Below are 23,600 nucleotides of genomic sequence, written 5' to 3'. Positions count from 1 at the left end.
CATAGTTCTTATTCCGTATCTTAGGACGACAAAGTCGTACAAATGTTCCTTCTTCCCTGGTGCCATTAGAGAATGGAATGGGTAAACCAACGAAATAGTCAAGTTTAAGTCACTGATTAACATCCATAACCAGATTTTAAAAAAAGGAAAGTTTCCCTTTCAGACCTAGGGCAGATGATGTAAAGGTCATCTGTTTATGTGGCCTACCGTTAACGAGGGTGTTATGTGGCCAGCCTTTACTTTTCCCCATCTATAATGTAGGTACCCATTGGAGCTGGGTGGACTCAGAGGCGCCCAAAGATCCGAATTTAAAAATCCCAGTCTCCACCAGGATTCGTACCACGAACCCGGCAAGCGCTTTACCCTTCAGCCACAGCGCCTCCCATGACCAGATTGACAAATGAATTTTCTCTTTTGAAGTAACGTCTGTAATTTATAAAATCTCAGGAACTGAGTTCGTTGTTCGAATACAATATTACAGACGTATGGCTTGTACACAAAATGAATCCCTGGTATCGAGTACATATCTGACTCGATTGAGAGGTAGTTAGGTAGTTACAGTATTACAGACGTATGGCTTGTGCACAAAATGAATCCCTGGTATCGAGTACATATCTGACTCGATTGAGAGGTAGTTAGGAGGCTGCTCCAGCCCAAGGTGTACAGCTATTTTTTTAAAAATATGCAAAGATGATTTAAAATAGTTTTAAATAACTTGGAAGGGGGGAAGGTGCGGGGAAGAGAAGACTAAAACGAACCGAAATTATTTTTCTTCATTTTTATCTAGTGTTATCACTAAATTCCAATTTTTATTTGTACGACTGAGTGCTATTTTTTTTTTCTAAAGTAGGCCTACACCTATGCCATTGTTAATCTCTCTTCCTCCCCGATATCTCTCTCTGATCTCTCCTTTCTCTCGCCTAGCTCTCCTTTTCTCTCTCAGATGAAATTAATAGTGATCGCTCCGTCGGTCCATGGGAAGACCTTTGTCATTTTGAAAGCTATGTCTCCATGTTCCTTTCTTGTGTTGGCTGCATGAGTTCTTTCTGCTCGACTAGAAATGTGACATTTTGAATTCAATGGATTTCACTTTTCTGTAATAATAGTATTAATAATAGCAATAAAAGATATGCGGTAAAAATGTGTGAATTTCTATCGTTCATTACTTATTAAAACAGGCAGAACCAGTGAATATCTATCGTTCATTACTTATTGAAATAGCAGAACCAGTGAATATCTTTCCTTCATTACTTATTAAAACAGGCAGAACCAGTGAATATCAGTTTAAAACACAACTACTGTGCTGTATGTGCAGATTATTTGTTAGAATATCACACCAGCTTAAAGTGTAGGTTGTCATTCAGAACTTAAATTATTAATAATCATGCGAGAACTAAATGTTGAAGAACTGTCCAGCAAAAGACCGGATGTAGATAGAGACTATCAGACGGCAAGAAAATATCGTTTTCTAAAAGGTATTGAGAAAAAAAGGATTCAGAAGAAAACTCAAATCTTTAAAACGTTCATTGGAGTGAATCATTTGTTACCTCTTTACTGGATCCATCACGGCCAAACTGGTCTCAACCGGAGCATTGGGAACCACTCTACAAAGACACGTCAAGAAAAAATGAACAAAGATGATCCAAAAAGAAGAATACATTTGTATCTGTTGGAAACGCTAGGCTTTGGAAATACAAAGAATAGACAAAGAACAAATACACAAGTGAAAACGTCTAAGTGTCCAAAGTTGCACATCTTGAAAAAGGTATGTTTCAATGATACAAATAAATATGATCATAAATGGAAAATAATTTAATTAGCTTTTATGGCTTTTATTGTAATGATAAGCTGTAAATTTAAAAAAAAAGGGGGTGGGGAGAGAATTCAGAGCATTCCAATAATGCAATAATATCGAGCATATTAGAATCTCAAGAAGTCCCCCACAAACGTAGGAGCTGGAATACTCATCGAATGACTCAACGGAGAAAAACTAGAAAAGATCATTGCAACTGATGAGAGAGCCACATAGCAGAAAGAGGAGCAGCTACCACGCTAGTAAACCACCCAAATACGCCGAATAGTCAGATTGATTTCTGACCTATGCCAAAACAGTTCTTCAAAGCTTGAGAAAATCTATGTGTAACAACTCAAGACAGCCATTGTAGAGCTCAAAAACAACATCAAGACAGCACATATTGAAACAGAAGGAAATGAGAAGGCTCAAACACTTTCCAAGAAGAGAACAAACAAGAAAGTTATCATGACAAGACCATCGTCTAATGGTTCGCCTCATAATCGGGCACAATTTTGATATTGGCACTTTTGGAGTGTCACCAGAGAAGCCGATCATGTCCTTCAAAACTTCAAGAGGCCCGAACTACACAGTGGCCCGAAAACACCTCTATAGAAGAAAAAATATATGGAGACTGCCTGATCTGGAAACCACTGCACAGTTCATCTCAGCAGGGCCGCCTTAAGCTTAGACAAACTAGGCAGTCAATTGGTGTAAGCCTCGCACAGAACTAAACCAATAAAAAACTGAGATCAGATTTTAATTATAGCATAGTAGAGAATTGTGACTCTATGTTTACTAGTTTAACTCTGTCTCTACTACAGAAATTGAGATATATGAATTTCAGTTATTCGTCCGATTTAGATACAGGCGAGCAGGATAAACCGCGTATTTATATTTTTTAGCTGTTTCCTTTTTATTTTTAAAATTTCATTTTGGGCCCTCAAACTCACTTTGCTTAGGGCCTCCAAGGCCGGCCCTGATCTCAGATATTGGTCTAGTCATCTGAACCCTCAGACATAAAAATGAGAATGAAGAACCTACAGCATACACAAGCATACAACGATTTCTTTGGATTCATTGAAGACTTGACAAATTAATAGACTAAATCATGACCGAAAAAAGAGAGAGAGAGAGATAGGGTGGGTGTGTGGGTGAAAAGTAAAAAGCACGAATTCTTTCACCGTATATAGTATAGAGATCTATGATATGATTAGAATGGTGTTCTTAGTTTTAATCATAGACTTATAGACTATATATATAGTCTATGGTTTTAATGCAATAAATCATTAAAATTGATACATTCTTTAATTTTTGAATCTAGAAAATGGTTCTATTTTAAAACATATGGTGCTTATTATCTGAGACAAGGATACAAACCACATTCAGTTATCGTGTAACCTTCATACTGTCGAGGACTGCATCTTTTCATTTGACGCGATAGCGTAAAATGCCATGGACTGGACTCTCGGGTCTCTGTTGATACTACACCACAAACACCCCAACGCCAGGTAGACTACTTAGCATTCAATCGATGCATCCCGTACTGTCGAGAGACATAGATAAACGACTGACTAAAGTAGTAGCGTATTTTGCCTCCTTCATACAAAAGTGGCGGGATAAATCTAAGTCTACCAACAAAAAAAAACAACATGTATACCAAGCACTTGTTTTCACAACTCTTCGGAGCAAAACAACGGCAACAAATACTTTCGATTGTCAGACGGGAAAACTTACAAAGGCGTGGGGCATATTTGAGACTAAAGGGAAAACTACCGCCGAAGTCATGCGAAAACGACAAAAAGAGAACTGCAATTAATCCCAGCAGACGATATATGTCAAACTATGTCACCACTCTATGTAGGTCACATATACGTGAAATACTACATTCCGTAATCTTCGGACTCGAAGCTATCCATTATCAATGTTTGAAATACTTGATACACTCTGACATTAGGGTTTTATTGTAGGAGGCCTACTAATGAAAAGAAGTCACTGAGTCTAGGAGGAATATTATGTAACCAGAATATCAAGTATTATAAACCTACTTTATTGAATGTCCACTGATATAGGGCCTATTTATGCACTTGAAATAACCCACTCCTCTTCTTTTATGACCACTCAGTTTCCAGCCCTCACTGCGATGAAGGGCATAGGCCTCTATGCCTTTACTACTTACACCCCTGGAGATTTGCAAGGGGACGTAAAATCTTCATTTCTGATGGACAGCTCGAGAGTAATTAAAAAAAAAAAAAGAATAGCTCTTAAATAGATTTTTATAATCTCAAGTCGATAACTCTTCAATGTGGAAATCTACGTATGTTTCTACACACCAGATCTGTGACACGACTGTGTTCCATGGCAAGGCACAATGCCAGCCAGATGTGTGACACGACATTATACACCAGCAGTACTTAGATTGTTTATCTTCAGCCACCCGTGGATGTAACCACCCCTACCCCGCCCGACCAACTAGCTATTGTTTAACTGTAACTAAGGTAGTGATTGTGTTAACGTCTGGTACAGACCCAATCAAGCCACACGCTAAATATCAGGCGTCACAGAAGTGAGGCCTACGTAACAAACGCCTGACCACTTTACATTACTGACATTTTCTGGACCATATGGTGTGTTGTCTCTGCTAAAATGCATCCATGACCGTCCACGATGTTATGGCCACGGCGAGTAACAAGCGTAAGGCGAGTCGACTTGGCCGGATAGGTCCACGCTATGACCACATCATTGAAAATAGTGTCCAAGACTTTGGACATGAGGACTTTCAGAATGGCCAGCACAGCCAGGGAACATTCTCAATGCCAACGCTAACTCAATTCGTTCTTGAGGGATCTCGACTTTTATCTCCGAGGGTACACATATTTTTTTTACTCCATGCTGTCTGATTGATAGCCCTTTAAATGTTTAAATATATGATGAGGGTAGGAATAGTTTATGTGTGCTGCTGCTGATGTGTTATAGGATCAATGAGGGTAAGACTATTTCATGTGTACTCTAGATGTGCTGGTAGGAGACGCGACGTCTTGCGCAGACGTTTTGGCGCGAGCCGTTTTGGTCTCGTTTCTACGGGAATACCCTTAAAAAGGAAATGTAGCTAACTTTATTGATTGATGTAGAACTAATCCCCTATCCAGATTTTTAAAAAAATACTTAACATAAAATAAATAAGCAAAAGAAAAAATTATATAAAAAAAAAAAAATATCTTAGGGAAAGAACCGCTAATTAATGCCATTTATCTCAAGATGGCAGGGCTTAGCTACCTTTCTGCTAAAAACAAAAAAGAACTAACTACAAATAATTGATTAACTAATTGGTTAAAATTTTGATTGATTCGTGTATTATCTTCGACTATTAATAATTATGCAAAATTTCAACTAGAATGAGAAAAAAAGGGGCCAAAACGTAATAAGGGGAATAAATATGTAGACTATATGCATGCCTATAGGCATCCACATCTCACATTAAGCAGCGTTCATTCCCCTTATTTAGATATCAAACAAAATAATTAACTAATTTGCTAATTTTTAAATTCTTGTTTTGTCAGATACAATGAAATAAATGTGCAAAGTTTCACCTGGGTCCGAGACTGGTAAGTGGGAGACAAAAACATGTTTAAACTTGTCACTAGACCCAGACACCCAGACAGAATGAGTTTTGTAAAATGTACACCCTAACTGTGTACTCATGGTAACACTTTCTTCCTTTGAAAATGTACGCTAATAACGTTATATCTCTTGCTTGGTCTATGAAGACATATGTTTATTTGACTTTGCGCTGTATCTAGGACATTAGATAAATACTTTTGGCAATCCCCTTTAATTGTAGTCCAGGCAGGCCCATAGTCTTGATGGTTAATACTGCTCTCTAACAGTCTTGTAAATATTAATGATCTACCATTTATCGAAAATGATCCAATTCGGTTTATTAATATTGATTTTGTGTCTTCCATGCTCTTCTTATAGGTCAGTGCGCTAGGTCCAATCTATTTTGTGGACATGAGTACGAGGATTGCCTGTTGTTTTTTACTCGCTTAGCAAACACAAATCTGCTTTATTCAAATCTTAATTCCAAATGCCTAGTCTGCTTCAGGATTTGAGTTTGAACGCTCTCATGTAGTCGAACAGTTTATGCTACTTAGACAGACATTCCACCCTAAAGTTTTCAGGACATTGTGTATTATAGATCGGTGTTCAATATAATTTTTGTTTATGTCTAAACAATAATCTGTAATAGTCATTATAGCTGTAATGTTGCTGTATTCACGTTGTCGTAAAAATTACCAAAAAAAAAAAATAGGTTGCGTCTAAGACTCAATATTTAATACTTGTCTATTGATTTTTTTTTATTGATTTTTTTAAAGATATCATTTACATTTCGGTTATTCTGGGAATGAAAAGCATAAAACAATAAGATAGATTTAAGATTGGCCTGAAATTGTAGCTGAATCTGAAAGTAAGAGAGTTATAGTATGAGTACTCTCGTGTATTTGATGAGTTCTCTCCCTTTCATTAGCGACCACAAAGGCCCCGAAGATGGGGATAATCCCGTATTAGAAATAATTTGCTTCAAATAATCCATTTTTTCCCCTTCAGGATATATGTCCCTTGTGTTTTCAATGATATACAGGAGTATTTGTTTTACATTATGTTTTAACATTTGGTGAGATATAAAATGCCTATTAAACGGGCAAGAGTAATGCAGTGTAGTAACATTTTTTGTTTGCCACCTCCTACTCTTGATTCGAAATTATTATTAGGAACTTTTATAATATGCTTTGCTCACCACAGGTATTATTTACTTCTAGTCTAACTAGCTTTTCCAATAATTTCTTCTTGTTTCTATATAGTCTAGAGTCAGTCTAGAGTAAACCGTTTCAATAGGTACATATTGTTTATCTTTGGCTATATACCGTATCATGTTGTCAAGATTTAGTTGCTTTATCTTTTAGTTTGCATTAAACCTTTCAAGATAATCCTTCTTATCTAACTTTAGTCTAGACTCCAGTCTAGAACATTGTTTACTTCGATAACAATAGGTTACAATAACCCTCTAACAGTTTGAAACAAAACCTTCTGGTACTTGAGATAGTCTAATATCCAAGTAGATTCTCTTCTACTGTAGTCCTAGATGTACATTAAATTACACAGTAATGTAGCGTATAGCGCCATGTAGGTCAATACATGTTTATTCTATAGTCTGATGTAGTATAATCTATCTGATAATTTCTTCGCTAAACGTCAGTTTATCCGAAAGGAGAATATGACTAATAATCCACTCGCCCCTCACTACTGTATATGTCCATGCGTGCTATTCTATGACACCAAAGTTTTGAAGACATTCTTCACTTGGATATTCCCGTCTCGGTATTGAACCCTTTTGCGCATACACAAACTCAGATCCCAATCACAGCTATGAATCCATTCTAATAAGTGGTTTCTACAACATTCCAATTTTATATCCTGCATTATGAGTCATTGTACATAATTTGTTAACAGCTTTCACCTCTTCTTATATGGCGGATTCAGTGTCGTAATTATTCTCATCACAAACAAAAAACGACTAGAAATAATTATTTGTGCTCGAGTAGATTTGCGGTTTCTATTTACAAACATTAAGCCCGACATGTCTTTCCACCCAGAAAAATGTCAGTTGTTAAGAGTAACAAAAAAAAACTAAAACAAATTAATTCCACTTATCTTATTCATGGCAAACCAGTAACACAGACTAAAAACGCAAAATACCTAGGTGTTATAATAAATGAAAAACTGTCATGGAATCCACATATTGAGGAAACTACAAAAAAATCAAACAAAGCATTAGGATTTATTAAAAGAAATTTCTATAAATCAAATAAGAACATAAAACTAAAATGTTATTTAACCTTGGTTAGACTAATAATAGAATATGCATCCTCCGTTTGGGACCCCTCAACTCAAGAAAACATTAAGAAACTGGAACAGACACAAAATAGAGCAGTGAGATTCATAACAAACGAATATTCACATTTGACTAGAGTAACACCTTTAGTAAAATCACTAAATTTAGAAAGTCTTCAGGACAGAAGGCTCAAAAGTAAAGTAGCAATCATACATAAAACACTGAACCATAATCTTCAAATACAAAAACAAAATTTAATAAAATACTCTGAAAGACACAAAGATAAAGGCACATTCCTCGTCCCATATGATAGGACAAATTTGTACAAATACTCCTTCTTCCCTAGTGCTATTAGAGCATGGAATGGGTTGCCTGAGCTAGCCAGGAAAACCAGTGACTTGGCTGAATTTAAGTCATTGGTTAATATGCATGACTAAATGCATGACGCGTAGGACGTAATCATCTTTTTTGAAGTAACGTCTGTATTATATAAGATAAGATAAGACATGATCTAAACACACTCATACAATCTCATTACATTTATCCACGTCAGTCATTATTTCAATAAACACTCTTTCAACAAAATGTTTTTTTAACAATTACAATTTACATACTGTGCATTAATGTAGCTTTATCACTTAGGGGTCCATGGGCAAAAAATTTTGAGAACCTCTGCACTAGTGTAATATATAGTTTGATAGAGCCATGTACACTAATTTAATCTATAGTCTGTTAGAGCCATGTACACTAATGTAATCTAAAGTCTGATAGTTCCATGTACACTAGTGTAATCATTACTCTGATAGAGCCAAATTCTATAATCTGATAGAGAAATATACACGAGTATAACCTGTAGTCAAATAGAGCCATGTACACTAGTGTAATATATAATCTTGTAGAGCCATATAGCATTGTAGGCCTACACTAGTGAAATCTATTGTCTGATAGAGATACGTACTCTAGTGTAATGTACGCTAATATATATCTGATTTTGTTAGGATAGTATTACGTTTTAATGTATCGATTACAACATTACGTATTTTTAAATAATCATCAACAAAAGCTTTCAAAAAATGTAGGCCTATTAGCAGTGGTATATGCAGGCTATTCTACATTTGTAGGCCTATTTTATAACAAAAGGGATCTCACATGTGTTCTCGTGGAATACCCAATGACCTAAGCGCCGATATGGAATGAATACAAATGATACGGCATTGATTTTTTTGTCCAGTTAGATCTATCGATTTTATTCAAATTTTGTCTAGAAGATACTCTAGTTTTTTTTCCCTTCAATATATGACAGTTATAAATGATCTTGTATTCACTGACCTATAGAACAGTAGTGATGGTTCACTGCGCATGGACAATTCAAGGTGATCTATTTAATGTTATTTGCATTACATAAATCTTAGATTTATAACATATTCACCTCATTGTTGACCAGTTTTTTAAAATACATTTTTATGAATGACTCCTTAACTTTCATGTAACAAATTATAACTAGAAGATTTTTAAGAAATCGATGTTGGCTAAAATGGCATTGGGTGACCTACTGGGACGTCTGGGAATGTACAATTGAGTTTCAATATCCTAAAATTTCTACTATTAGTAGGGACCCAAAACCAATTTTTCAAAATGGTCGCGTAGATTATTATTTTGTTTATTTATTTGGCTAGAACTGATGATTCTAAGAGCGGGGAGATGTATGCCCATAGCTCTCAACTATGAAGAAAGTTACACGTTAAAAAAAACTCGTTTTTCGACTTATTTCACTCTTCATTCACTAGGTGTACAAATATAGTTTTATTTGAAGCCATTTGTTTCTCTTTTAGGTAAGGAAGGGGGCAGTGTTTCACATGACACACAAACCCAGTTGCGACCTGCATATTTTCCCGCATTTCATACAGATAAAGCCGTTGTCCGTTGGCTGTCTATTTAAGCTTTCTTTCCCGTCTTTTGCGCCTGTCTTCTATAATGGCTTTCCTTTTGAGTCTCAAATGTTTGTCCCACAACCTTTGTGAGAGCTCTCTTACTCTCTCTTTCAGAGGCCATCTGCTGCCAGCTACTTTCCTCTTTGCCAGTGAGGGCGAAATGGCGCCTGAGTTGATCTTTATAGCGCTTATATATATATAACATACAAACACATAACAAGAAAAAAAAAACTTTTAAAAAAACAAAGCTTATATTAAGCGTAGTTGTATCAGTTAGTTTGGATCAGTCATGTAATTAAATTTGTAATAGATCTAGACTAACAATAATAAATCTGTGCGATTAAAAATATTTTTAACAATGGTTTTTGTTTATCGCTATTTCATGCTTTTAGCTTTCTCAATCCGCTACGATACTACTACTTGTCTAGATCAGTTGAGAAAAAAAAAGGAGGGGGGGGGGAAGAAAGAAGGGATATCTGGGTGAATAGTACAGCGATCGCTTTTTAAATGCATTTGTACAAAAAAGTTTAACGACCTGAATTCGAAATGGACGCCTAAAGCCTCCCCGGGGAAGTGCTACTGAAAATAGGTTTTTATAGTTATCTATTGTTAGTTTCGAACTCTTCTCTCTACAAAGTATAAAGGGGACTAATTCAACTTATACCACCACATCAATCAAGTACAATAATTAATAACTAATTAGTTTATTAACTAATTGGTTAGGCATATTTTTTTTTAAATTATTCTTTTTTTTTGTCAGGTAAAAGAAATAATTTTGCGAAATTTCAGCTTGATTCGAGATTGGGTTTGGGAGAAATTACGTGTGAGTTAATATAAGCTTTTAAAAAATTATTAAAGTAGCGCTTCCCTCTTCCTTCAGGAGACGAGATCCAGTTGTGTTTAAGATATAAATTTCTCAGGCTTCACCATACTTTTGTCCAGCAAACGAACTTTTGCTACCACTCTACCATATTACAATTTATATTTAAAAAAAAAATAATGAAAGAAGCGCGTCAAAGAGAGGGGGGGGGGAAGGTTTAAAGAAAAAAAAAAGTCGTGGATGGAAATTCAAACTTTTTTTTGGTAGAAAAGAAATGACATTACATAGGAAATGAAGAAAACATGGTTTCTGTGTAATTATGTCGAGGTTAATGAATATGTTGATTGGATCAATCTTGTCATCGATTGACAAAAACACTATGTCAAGCAGTCTGGTAGGACCTTGTGCAGTTAGCGAGTGCGTAGAATTCGATAAACAGTTCCAAACAACCGCTAAATCTCGATAGAAATAGATCAGTATTGATCAGTATTGATTGCATTGAACCGACATCGATGCGCTTATTTTGCCCCATTCACCACATGCATGGTTGTACAAATGCTTTTAAATGTTACATACTGTAAACATCCAACATACAGGAACTGTATGTTATGAATCAAGATGTTCACTTCTCATTTCGGATTAGCATTTTAGAAAAAAAAATATTTATTTACTATTTTTATTTTTAGGCCTATAAACAGCGTGTGTTTGGATTATTTCAATGAAAATTAAATCAAAACTAAAATAAATACGCTGCAGATATTTAAGTTATTACTGTAATTTTCAGCACGCGTACGCGTAAGTCCTTCAAATCATTAGCGACACATAACTGTGAAGCCGAGCGTAGCGAATGGCATGGAGATCTCATTTTATATACGAAACGAGAAGTGATTAATTGGACTGTATTCGGATTATATGTCAAGACTAACTTTCATCTGAACAATAGTATTGAAATACATAGTACATCGTCTTTCGTTTGACATGTATCTATAAATACAGATTTAAATACTGGTGTTCAATAATGAATCGGCCTGGCTTTCTGTGAAACAAGCTAAATAAGATGTTGACCTAGACAGATAGATCTAGTAACGTAAACCTCACTTAAAAACTCGATTTTTGGACTCAGATAATATTCTATCGGTAGAATCGTAATGTGTTTTAGAGACGTGACTGTGATATATAGATCCTTAAAAACGCAAACAATATGATAAAACCACAGACCTATTTGGTTATAGAGCCATATCTAGAGGTTGTTGACAAATGAAAAACAAAAATTAGTAACACTAGTCAGCGTCGTAAAAAGGGTCGACAATTTCTTGAATAATGGATGTACTTCATACTGTTCATCATTCTGTGTCTTCAATGCACCATCCAAATTTTATCAAGTTTCAGGTTTGTTGATAAAAATGTAAAAGACCTATTCTTTGTAACTTGCATTGTTTTATTTGCTCTGCTGATTGTAGACCTTCATTACACGCAAGGATTTTGTTTCGTATTTTTATGTTTAAAATTCTCAAGCGCATGCCCCAAGTCATTTATAGTACAACTCTGTGGAGAGATAATAAGAGGCTGATTTCAACACTAGAACATACAGTTTGTAGTTTAGAATAATGTAAGTTTTCCTTTTTTTGTGTGTTGTTCAAAGTTTGAGGCCATTGAGGAGCCCGCTCTCCTAAGGTGCTGAAAAAGCGCTCGAAATTGTTGTTTTTAGGTAATATTCGTTGTAGGCCTAATAGATTTTGCTACTGTAGAAAGATTAAAATTTAAACAAAACCGTAAAACGTGACTCTGAAATACAACGGAGCATCAGTGTACCTTGTTAGCACGAAAAACAGTGTAATTTGTGGTAGAAGCAGTTAGGTGGTGACTATTCGTAATACGTGTATAGTGTTGATATTTTACTTAGGTAATACCTTCTATTGTTATTTGTATTGTATTCTTGTTATTCAATTCATTCTATATATTTAGCCTATATTACTATGAGATGTTTCTGGAAAAGTGTGTTTGGGGGGAGGGGAGGCTATGAAGTGCCGTGCACCTGGCACCAGCTATGCTCGCTAGGCATCTGTACCACATGACAGCATCATATAAAAGAAACACATAACTGTACCACATGACAACAGCATATAGCAAAAAAATATAACATTATGCATGGGCGTAGCCAGTGTGTGTGGGGGGGGGGGATTCTTGGGGTTCAACCCCCCCCCCCCCCGGAAATGAAATCCCCCCCCCGGAGGGGGGGGGATCGGTATTTAGCGACTGCTTTTTTTATTTGATTTTGTTTATTTTAGGTGAGATTTTAATACTAAACTATCATTTGCCCCATCACAGCAAAGGTTTTGAGTTTAAAACCCCCTACCAGGGGTTTTTGAGTTTAAAACCCCTGCCAAGGGGGTTTTGAGTTTAAAACCCCCTACCAGGGGGGTTCGAGTTTAAACCCCCCTACCAGTAGGGTTCGAGTTTAAAACCCCTACCAGGGGGGCTTGAGTTTAAAACCCCCCTACCAGGGGTTTTCACATTTAAATCCCCCTCTTCTATAAAACAAAACAAAAAAAAATGCAAACGAAACACCCCCAAATTGCACGAGCACAGTTAAGGAAGATTTTGATTTTTAACGCCCTCCAAAATTTATGATAAACCCCCTCTTCAGTATGAAAAAAAGAAAATTACTCTCTAAAAATTCTATGAGCGTAGCCAAAGGGGTTTTGAATTAACCCCCACCCTCTCTTCAGTAGGGTTTGAAGCTAAAAAATACCTCTTCAATACCCGGTATAAAAAAAAAACGCAAATTACGCACTCAAAACGTTATGAGTGTAGCTAAATGTGTTTTGACTCCGTTTTGAATTTAAACACCCCTTCAGCGGGGTTTGAAGGTAAAAAATACCTGTTTAATATTAAAAACAAAGCAAATTATACACTCAACATTTTATGAATATATTCAAAGGTGTTTTGAGTTTAAATTCCCCTCCAGTGGAGTTTAAGTGTAGTGAAGCTAAAAATTACATCTTCAATATAAAAAAAAAAGAAAATACACACTCAGAAATCTATGAGCGTTGCCAAAAGGAGTTTTGAGTTTAACCCCCCCTTCAGAGTGGTTTGATGTAAAAAAAAAAAAAAATACCTCTTCAATATATAAAAAAAAAGCAAATTACACACTAAAATTTTTGTGAACGTAGCCAAGATAATTGGGGGTTTTGAGTTTAAATCCCTCTCCTACAGATACTTTTTTAAAAGTTTAAAACCCCTCCGGATGGTTTTGAGTTTAAAATCCCCCTACAGAACGTTTTGAGGTGGAAAACCTCAATATTATTCTAAAGCAAACTACAGTTACTAAATTCTATGACCGTAGCTAAATGGTGTTTTGAATTTAAAAAACAACAACATAACCCCAGAGATTTTTTAGTTTAAAACCCCCAACAGATGATTTTGACGATAAAACTTTTCGATATAAAATCTAAAGCAAACTATAATCACGTAATTCCAAGAGCGTATTCAAGAGAGGTTACATATTTCTATCAGTGGTGGGGCTCAATTAATAAAGTGCAGTGAAAAGTCATTTGCCAAAATTGAAAAGCACTAAATGTGTCTCAACAAAGATGGCTAAGACGGATTTTAGGAGTCAGTTATGGAGATCGGGTCTATATCAAGGAAATCCTATGCCGATCTGGGAGTCGACCCGTTAGTAAGATTGTGACAGCGCGTCGCATGAGGTTTGCGGGACATGTTCTCCGACAAAATGGATTACGCATAAGAAGATTTGCAATGATATCCTAGTACAACTTGACTCCACTCATTCATTGAGGTCCTCGGAGCAGGTGGAAGAGGCTTCAGACATTACCAGTGACAGATTTTTGTGGAAACAGCTTGACGGCAAATGCGCCGAACGGCGCGGGAGGGTCTAAGTCAGTAAGAATAGCACATTAGGTTTTTGAAATAAAACTTTTTAATAGCTTGAAAATGCACTGTAGATACCTCAGAATATGCATTTTGTTGGCTTTCAATATCAGAAATAGTACAAGGCGGCGGGGCTCCGCCCAGCGCTGGGGGAGCTCCTAGCGCTCCCCCAGACCCTATTGCTGGCAATGGCGGTAAGTCTACAATTTTTCCACTAACTCCAGGAAGAACCTATGCTAGGGCACAATAAGCGTCTTCCGAAAGAATGATGGTACAGAATGTAATAAAGATTATATACACACACACACATACATACTTATAAATATATTTTTTTCGCGGGTGAAAAAAAATCCTGGCTACGCCCATGACATTATGACATAAGAGCATCATATAGCAGAAATACATAACATTAACGCATTAAAAAGTTGATTTCGGAGATGAATTATTAGTGAGAGAAACTAATTCAACAGTGACTTTGATTTAAGTTTAGGGTTTGCTTTTCTTTCTCTCTTTTGATTCATATCGTGTAAAGTTCAAGCTAACTATTTGACGGAACTATTTATAAATCACACAGACAAAATCCAAGCAAGTGGCAGCCTCAGAACAGGGAACGTCTGACAGTTTGGATTATGAGGCCAATCCTGACATTCCGTCCTTTCAATCTGGTCAATTCATGTAAGTCTGATCAATTCATGTAAGTCTGATCAATTCATGTAAGTTTATGAAGTTTGGTGAATTTATGTTAGGTCACATACATTCATCTTAATATAATTGTAAGACACAAAATGTTTAAACTTAAACACACATTTTGAAAAAATTCATATTTGTCTTTGTGCGTCTGTCAACTATTTGACTAATAATTCCATCAAAATTATGGACAGGTCTTCCACTGTGTTGAAAAAGATTCCGATCGCCAAACGACACATGGATAATTTTGGTGGCACTAATGACTACGGCTTACTTTCCAGACGAGGAGTCATGTTACATACAGATAGATATCAGGTGTGTCAAGAACTGTTACAGGCGGTTTAGGGATTAATAGTTGTATTGATTGGATAGACTGGTAGCATGAGAGTTATAGCCCCTAGGATCAAATAGGTCAAATATGTGGATTGGTACACTTGTTTTTTGTTAACTTTTTTCTTTAGTTAGATTTTTTTCCCTTCCTTTAGGGCAGCGGTACTCAACCTTTTGAGCTCGGCGACCCTTTTTACTATCCCCCACTCTGCCGCGACCCCCACCCACACTGACACACACACAGCAATATAAGAATAGACAAAAACAATCCATATTTTCGATGGTCTTAGGCGACCCCTGGCAAATCGTCAATCGACCCCCAAGGGGGGTCGCGACCCACAGGTTGAACCCCTGCTTTAGGGCTTAAGCAAAAATTTAACACATAGTTTTAAGTTTATACCGAGACTGAACATGGTAGGGTCCTAGGCGAGCTATTGTTAGTACCAGAAATGTATAGAATCTCTTTATCAAAGTAAACCAGGGGTGGCCAGCCAGAGGGTCAGACATATTTGAGAAAGCGACGTCATGTCTGAAAAATCAGCAAGTAAATGTTAGTATCTGTTCTAATTAATCACGTAAATGACTGGCAGAATTGTTAAAACATTGCACGAAAAATATATTGGGTACGTGAAAAAGATCAACACATCTTTGTGAAGTCAATGCGCTTCTCTATGTGTTGTGATCAAAACATTTTTGTGAAGTCAATGAACATTTCTGTGTGTTGTGATCAAAACATCTTTGTGAAGTCAATGAACTTCTCTATGTGTTGTGATCAAAACATCTTTGTGAAGTCAATGAACATCTCTATGTGTTGCGATCAAAACATCTTTGTGAAGTCAGTGAACATCTCTATGTGTTGTGATCAAAACATCTTTGTGAAGTCAATGCACCTCTCTATATGTTGTGTCTGTTCTCTTTGTTAATGTTGTTGTTTATAAATAAAAAGAGTCTTTATAATCACACTAATTCCAGTAAGGATCAATAAAACAATCTGAGTCTGTTTTCCCTTTCAGACCATACGATCTATGGGGCAGATGATGTTAAGGGCATTTGTTTCTATAGCCAACGATTAACGAGCTGGGTGTCACGTGGCCAGCACAACGACCAACTGCCTTTACTTTCCCCAACTAAAGTCGGGTACCCATTAGAGTTGGGTGGACTCGGGGAAGTGCTAAAATCCTGTAATTAAAAATCACCACAGTCTTGACCCAGATTTGAACCATCACCCCAGGTTTGGAAGACGAGTCTTAGTCTTCTGAAATATCATTGCATTATACACAAAGAATGTGGAAAAATGGGGAATTCGAAGCATTCGTGAAATGTGAAAATAAAATGAGAGCAAGATTAAACAGAGGAGAAATCAGAGAAGAGTGTGATCTATTAGCCTCTATGGAATGTAGAAATCTCATAGTTCATTACGAAGTGTATGTTTTGTAGATAAAAAGTTCTCAGAAGATTTTGAAAAATTATAAATATTAAACATATTCACTTACTGAACGAAATGTTTTGAGGATGCCTATTAATATAGAGATGGAACTGAAATTGAAATTAGATGAACTTTCCTAACTCCCCAATGCATCTGAAATGTTTACATTTTGGCGATTATTACCAAGTGAGCATTTTGTAGAACTATGAAAATTTGCGCATACTTATATCCGTCACTTTGGATTTACATACAGATGCAAGCAAGCATTTTCATCCATGAAAATGATCAAGAACAAAACTGATGTCGCAACTGTCGAATTAAGATTTGAAGAAATGTCTTTAGATTTCAATTACGAATATAACTCCTGGTTTTACAGATTTGGTGAAAGTCTTACTTAGGCTAGTGATATTATCTTTCTTGTATTTTGTATTTAAAACTGCTCAAAGTGTTACATGTATCAAACAAACAAAAATAATTACCAGTAACTAATTGACTACTTGGTCACCTTTTTTATTGATTCATGTCTTGTCTATGCCAGTGAATAATTGTGTGAAATTTCAACTTGATACGAGAATGGGTGTGGGAGAAATAATGTGTACACACTTTTTACCAGTCAGACAGAGTGAGGGATATAAGCTTTACAAAACAAAAGGTTAGATACACTACGGATGACTACGCTAAATTTTATAGATAAAATGTACATTTCTTTCTTTTTTTTTCTTGGAAAAAATTATAACGGTCAAACTAGAGTTTTCCTAGTATGGCCAACGAGCTAGTAATTCTTTTCTCAGCGATATGCAAATTTATAGAAAAATCGTTAGAACCGTTTTTTGAAATCCATGTCCAGGTTCCATCCTACGCCCCCCCCCCTCCCCATAAAGCTGTGACTTTAATGGCTGCCTGGTCATGCGGTTTGCACGTTGGACTGTCATTCAGATTTATCGATGGTCCCGGGTTCAAACACTGCCCGCTCCCATCCCCCGTCGTCCTGCGGGAGGTTTGGACTAGGAAGTAATTATCTTCAACTCTGAAGGAACATCCGAAACATGTAAAACATTTTACAAACATTTTAATAGAGGAATTGTAAATAGTTGATTTTGGAATTTCATGATCCTTTCGGTTAAAAAAAAATCCATTATTATATTTTAAAACTTTCTTAAATGTATTAATTTTATTTTCAGCTGGATTTTATGAAGTCAATGGACAGGTGAGAACTTATTGAACATTTTACATTTTACATGTAATTTTGTTATCTTTGAATGTTGTCCATTGGTTTTGAAACTAATGATAATGAGAATACTATGAAGTTTGGTCAGGGCCTCCCGTCTTCATTGTCATTGCTATGGATAATATGGATCAAAAGCAGTCATTAGTCCAAAACTCAACATTACTCACATACTAATGTCAGACCTGGACCTCAACACAATCACCTAACATTTGTATTCCTGTGACCTCAACTAAACGCAAGAGCAAAAAAAGTAGGTTGTGAAATTAAATGCCCAGGAAGAAATGTGGGAAAAAATCGACAGTTCACAATAGAGATGTTACGATAGAATGCTGCACATTTTTAACCCAATAGAATTGAATAAACTCATTGGATTGCCGAGTCAAGTGCCAGACTATCAACCAGCCCTGAGAGTTTACACCACGAGGAAGATCAAGATATAGACAGATTGATGAAGTAAGAGAAACATATCACACCAAACAACAGATTGATGGAGTAAGAGAAACATATCACACCAAACAACATATTGATGAAGTAAGAGAAACATATCACACCAAACAACAGATTGATGAAGTAAGAGAAACATATCACACCAAACAACATATTGATGAAGTAAGAGAAACATATCACACCAAACAACAGATTGATGAAGTAAGAGAAACATATCACATCAAACAACAGATTGATGAAGTAAGAGAAACATATCACACCAAACAACAGATTGATGGAGTAAGAGAAACATATCACACCAAACAACATATTGATGAAGTAAGAGAAACATATCACACCAAACAACAGATTGATGAAGTAAGAGAAACATATCACACCAAACAACAGATTGATGGAGTAAGAGAAACATATCACACCAAACAACAGATTGATGAAGTAAGAGAAACATATCACACCAAACAACAGATTGATGAAGTAAGAGAAACATATCACACCAAACAACAGATTGATGAAGTAAGAGAAACATATCACACCAAACAACAGATTGATGGAGTAAGAGAAACATATCACACCAAACAACAGATTGATGAAGTAAGAGAAACATATCACACCAAACAACAGATTGATGAAGTAAGAGAAACATATCACACCAAACAACAGATTGATGGAGTAAGAGAAACATATCACATCAAACAGCAGATTGATGGAGTAAGAGAAACATATCTCACCAAACAACAGATTGATGGAGTAAGAGAAACATATCACATCAAACAACAGATTGATGAAGTAAGAGAAACATATCACACCAAACAACAGATTGATGAAGTAAGAGAAACATATCTCACCAAACAACAGATTGATGGAGTAAGAGAAACATATCTCACCAAACAACAGATTGATGGAGTAAGAGAAACATATCACATCAAACAACAGATTGATGGAGTAAGAGAAACATATCACATCAAACAACAGATTGATGAAGTAAGAGAAACATATCACATCAAACAACAGATTGATGAAGTAAGAGAAACATATCACACCAAACAACAGATTGATGAAGTAAGAGAAACATATCTCACCAAACAACAGATTGATGGAGTAAGAGAAACATATCACATCAAACAGCAGATTGAAGAAGTAAGAGAAACATATCTCACCAAACAACAGATTGATGGAGTAAGAGAAACATATCACACCAAACAGCAGATTGAAGAAGTAAGAGAAACATATCACACCAAACAGCAGATTGAAGAAGTAAGAGAAACATATCTCACCAAACAACAGATTGATGGAGTAAGAGAAACATATCACACAAAACAACAGATTGATGAAGTAAGAGAAACATATCACATCAAACAACAGATTGATGAAGTAAGAGAAACATATCACATCAAACAGCAGATTGAAGAAGTAAGAGAAACATATCACACCAAACAACAGATTGATGAAGTAAGAGAAACATATCACACCAAACAACAGATTGATGAAGTAAGAGAAACATATCACACCAAACAACAGATTGATGGAGTAAGAGAAACATATCACACCAAACAACAGATTGATGAAGTAAGAGAAACATATCACACCAAACAACAGATTGATGGAGTAAGAGAAACATATCTCACCAAACAACAGATTGATGAAGTAAGAGAAACATATCACATCAAACAGCAGATTGAAGAAGTAAGAGAAACATATCTCACCAAACAACAGATTGATGGAGTAAGAGAAACATATCACATCAAACAGCAGATTGATGGAGTATGAGAAACATATCTCACCAAACAACAGATTGATGAAGTAAGAGAAACATATCACATCAAACAGCAGATTGAAGAAGTAAGAGAAACATATCTCACCAAACAACAGATTGATGGAGTAAGAGAAACATATCACATCAAACAGCAGATTGAAGAAGTAAGAGAAACATATCTCACCAAACAACAGATTGATGGAGTAAGAGAAACATATCACATCAAACAACAGATTGATGAAGTAAGAGAAACATATCTCACCAAACAACAGATTGATGGAGTAAGAGAAACATATCACATCAAACAACAGATTGATGAAGTAAGAGAAACATATCACACCAAACAGCAGATTGATGAAGTAAGAGAAACATATCACATCAAACAGCAGATTGAAGAAGTAAGAGAAACATATCACATCAAACAACAGATTGATGGAGTAAGAGAAACATATCACATCAAACAACAGATTGATGAAGTAAGAGAAACATATCACACCAAACAGCAGATTGATGAAGTAAGAGAAACATATCACACCAAACAGCAGATTGATGAAGTAAGAGAAACATATCACATCAAACAACAGATTGAAGAGGTAAGAGAAACATATCTCACCAAACAACAGATTGATGGAGTAAGAGAAACATATCACATCAAACAACAGATTGATGAAGTAAGAGAAACATATCACACCAAACAACAGATTGATGAAGTAAGAGAAACATTTCACACCAAACAACAGATTGATGAAGTAAGAGAAACATTTCACACCAAACAACAGATTGATGAAGTAAGAGAAACATATCACATCAAACAACAGATTGATGAAGTAAGAGAAACATATCACACCAAACAACAGATTGATGAAGTAAGAGAAACATTTCACACCAAACAACAGATTGATGAAGTAAGAGAAACATATCACACCAAACAACAGATTGATGAAGTAAGAGAAACATATCACACCAAACAACAGATTGATGAAGTAAGAGAAACATATCTCATCAAACAGCAGATTGAAGAAGTAAGAGAAACATATCACACCAAACAACAGATTGATGAAGTAAGAGAAACATATCACACCAAACAACATATTGATGAAGTAAGAGAAACATATCACACCAAACAACAGATTGATGAAGTAAGAGAAACATATCTCATCAAACAACAGATTGATGAAGTAAGATAAACATATCACACCAAACAACAGATTGATGGAGTAAGAGAAACATATCACACCAAACAACAGATTGATGAAGTAAGAGAAACATATCACACCAAACAGCAGATTGTTGGAGTAAGAGAAACATATCTCATCAAACAACAGATTGATGAAGTAAGAGAAACATATCACACCAAACAGCAGATTGATTGCTACGTTTGTTCGAGGTACGTAGGACCTAGAAAGAAAAAGCACAAGGATAAAGAAAAGTACATGTGTGTGTGTATATATACTCTATTGTTTTGTTTAAAAACAAGTTTGAATGACTTTCTTAATGTCTTACCCGAACTTGTATTGTTTTAAGTTCACGTTGACTAGTTAAACTATTAAGAATGTTTAGTGTTTCTGAAACAGTAAGTTACCGAGTTAATTGTGATCTACTTACGAGGAACTACTTTTATAAATGTTCAATCGTGCCATTTCTCCACTACATTTCTAGTAACAGCCAACGAGAGAGACTCCAGGCAGGTGTAGACTATGTCGAGTCTGTCAGGGGCAACAAAAGAAAGAAAGAAATGCTTCCTCACAGAGCTGAGTTTGATCTGATTATGGGAGGAAAACAAATCGAGTTTGAAGAAAGGTGACTTGCTCATTTTTTAAAAGAATGTTTAAGAATGCAATTGACAAAGAAAGAGATTTTTAACATTTTACCTAGAACACACAAACACATCTTTTTAATAGCGCTGTCCGAAGTAGATGAAATAAATAATCTTACATATTTAGAAAACAAGCAAAATATTAAAATACTTTATCAAAGGGGAAGAATTCCATATATAAATGTATATATCAAGAATGCAGAATTGATTTCCCTTTTTCGATATTAAACAAAACCAAAATATGACTAATTTGTTAACTATATTTTTAAATTGATTAATGTTTTGTTACGTACAATTAATAATTGTGAAAAGTTTCAGCTTTCTGAGTATGGGGTGTGGGATAAATAACGCGTACAATTATCTAAGGGGACATAACCCTACCTATTTAGCCGTATCTTTTAATACTGAAGTATTAATTTCCCTTGTTGGTATCAAACAAAATAATTAATTACACTGATTAATTGGCTAATGGTTGAATGTTTTTTTTTATTGAGTCATGTTTTGTTAAGTACATTAAAAACTATGTTACGTTTCAGTTTGATCCGAGCTATTGGGTAAGGAAGAAATCACGTGTTCACAATTGTACCAGACAGACAGAGTTGAAATAAGCTTTGTAAAAAAGCATTCTCAGTGGTTGCAAATGATTGTCAAAGTTGTCGATTTAAAGGCGCAAGTGTGATGACATAATGAATTCAAAGTGAAAATGTAGATTAGCTCTAGATAAACAGACAGTTGACGCTAGACTTTCTTAGGAGTAACATCTTTTATTATAGAGAGAGAGAGACCGAGACTAGATTGTTCCCGTTGTGGATTAAACTTTCCTATTTTATCTACACCTGTTGATTTACTTTATTTTAAGTGTCTCTTACTACGAGCTCAAGAGTAATACTACGCGTACAGAAACACGCAAACAATCTTCTGATCGGCACTAACTTTTCAGACCCAACAAAAGACCTAACAACCAAGCGTATTTTTTGCAAGTTTTTTTCAAGCTGCTTCTTAAAAAAAATACTTTTTACTTTCACAATGCACTAACGACTTTTTTTTAACAAATTAATTTCAGATTTGACATCAATCGTGAAATTCAAAAGCTGAAGGCCATAGCCATGCCAACACATGCAAAAGATTTATTTCATGGCAGAGGAATTCGATTACCCAGGTATTCATAAACAATGATCATCTTAAAATAGCCCATACTCTACGATTATGTTACATGTATCGCTAGATGAAGGAAAGGGTGAGGTTAGGCTCACTATGAGTGGCATGTGGGTTACTACTTCCGTAGTCCGAACAAATCGATAAATGTATTAGGACGGTGACTAGGTTTGTGTAGAACTTTTCTTACTGGCGATTTGTTCTTCAACAGATTTGATCTACCTTGAAGATTTGCAACATCCACTTTATGAAGTCAAACTTAGCACATCAACCGCCTTTCAGTTTTAATTCATTTGTCTGTTTTTGAAGCGTGATTAAATGTTTTCTTATTATTGTCAATGTGACAAGTCAAAAACTCGCTGTCAGAGTCACTCAAATTTATCACAGCATTAATTATTATTTTTCATTATTTATTTATTTTATTTTAATTA

The 23,600-nt window shown here is 35.6% G+C and overlaps 1 protein-coding gene across 12 annotated transcripts in view; it reads left to right on the top strand.

Annotated features, from left to right (window-relative positions):
* The first annotated feature begins 1,017 nt into the window (after positions 1–1,017).
* Positions 1,018–23,600, top strand: part of LOC106078796 (uncharacterized) — a 36,886-nt gene continuing 14,303 nt past the window's right edge. For 3 of the 12 annotated variants that reach the window (XM_056031981.1, XM_056031980.1, XM_056031979.1), the window contains exons 1-6: positions 1,018–1,765; positions 14,902–15,002; positions 15,209–15,329; positions 17,952–17,977; positions 21,858–21,998; positions 23,078–23,173. In XM_056031981.1, coding sequence (XP_055887956.1) covers positions 1,385–1,765; positions 14,902–15,002; positions 15,209–15,329; positions 17,952–17,977; positions 21,858–21,998; positions 23,078–23,173 — 866 coding nt within the window. In that variant the 5' untranslated portion in view covers positions 1,018–1,384. Of the gene's footprint in view, positions 1,766–4,310; positions 4,660–11,006; positions 11,826–12,021; positions 12,046–14,901; positions 15,003–15,208; positions 15,330–17,951; positions 17,978–21,857; positions 21,999–23,077; positions 23,174–23,600 lie in introns of those variants that run through there. The other 9 variants (XM_013239817.2, XM_013239813.2, XM_013239812.2 and 6 more) reach the window with 5 other exon arrangements.

Source organism: Biomphalaria glabrata, chromosome 6 (assembly GCF_947242115.1).
Source record: "Biomphalaria glabrata chromosome 6, xgBioGlab47.1, whole genome shotgun sequence".
Lineage (NCBI taxonomy): Eukaryota > Metazoa > Mollusca > Gastropoda > Planorbidae > Biomphalaria > Biomphalaria glabrata.
Note: the sequence above shows the minus strand (reverse complement) of the source record. Positions and strands in the feature narration are given on the sequence as shown.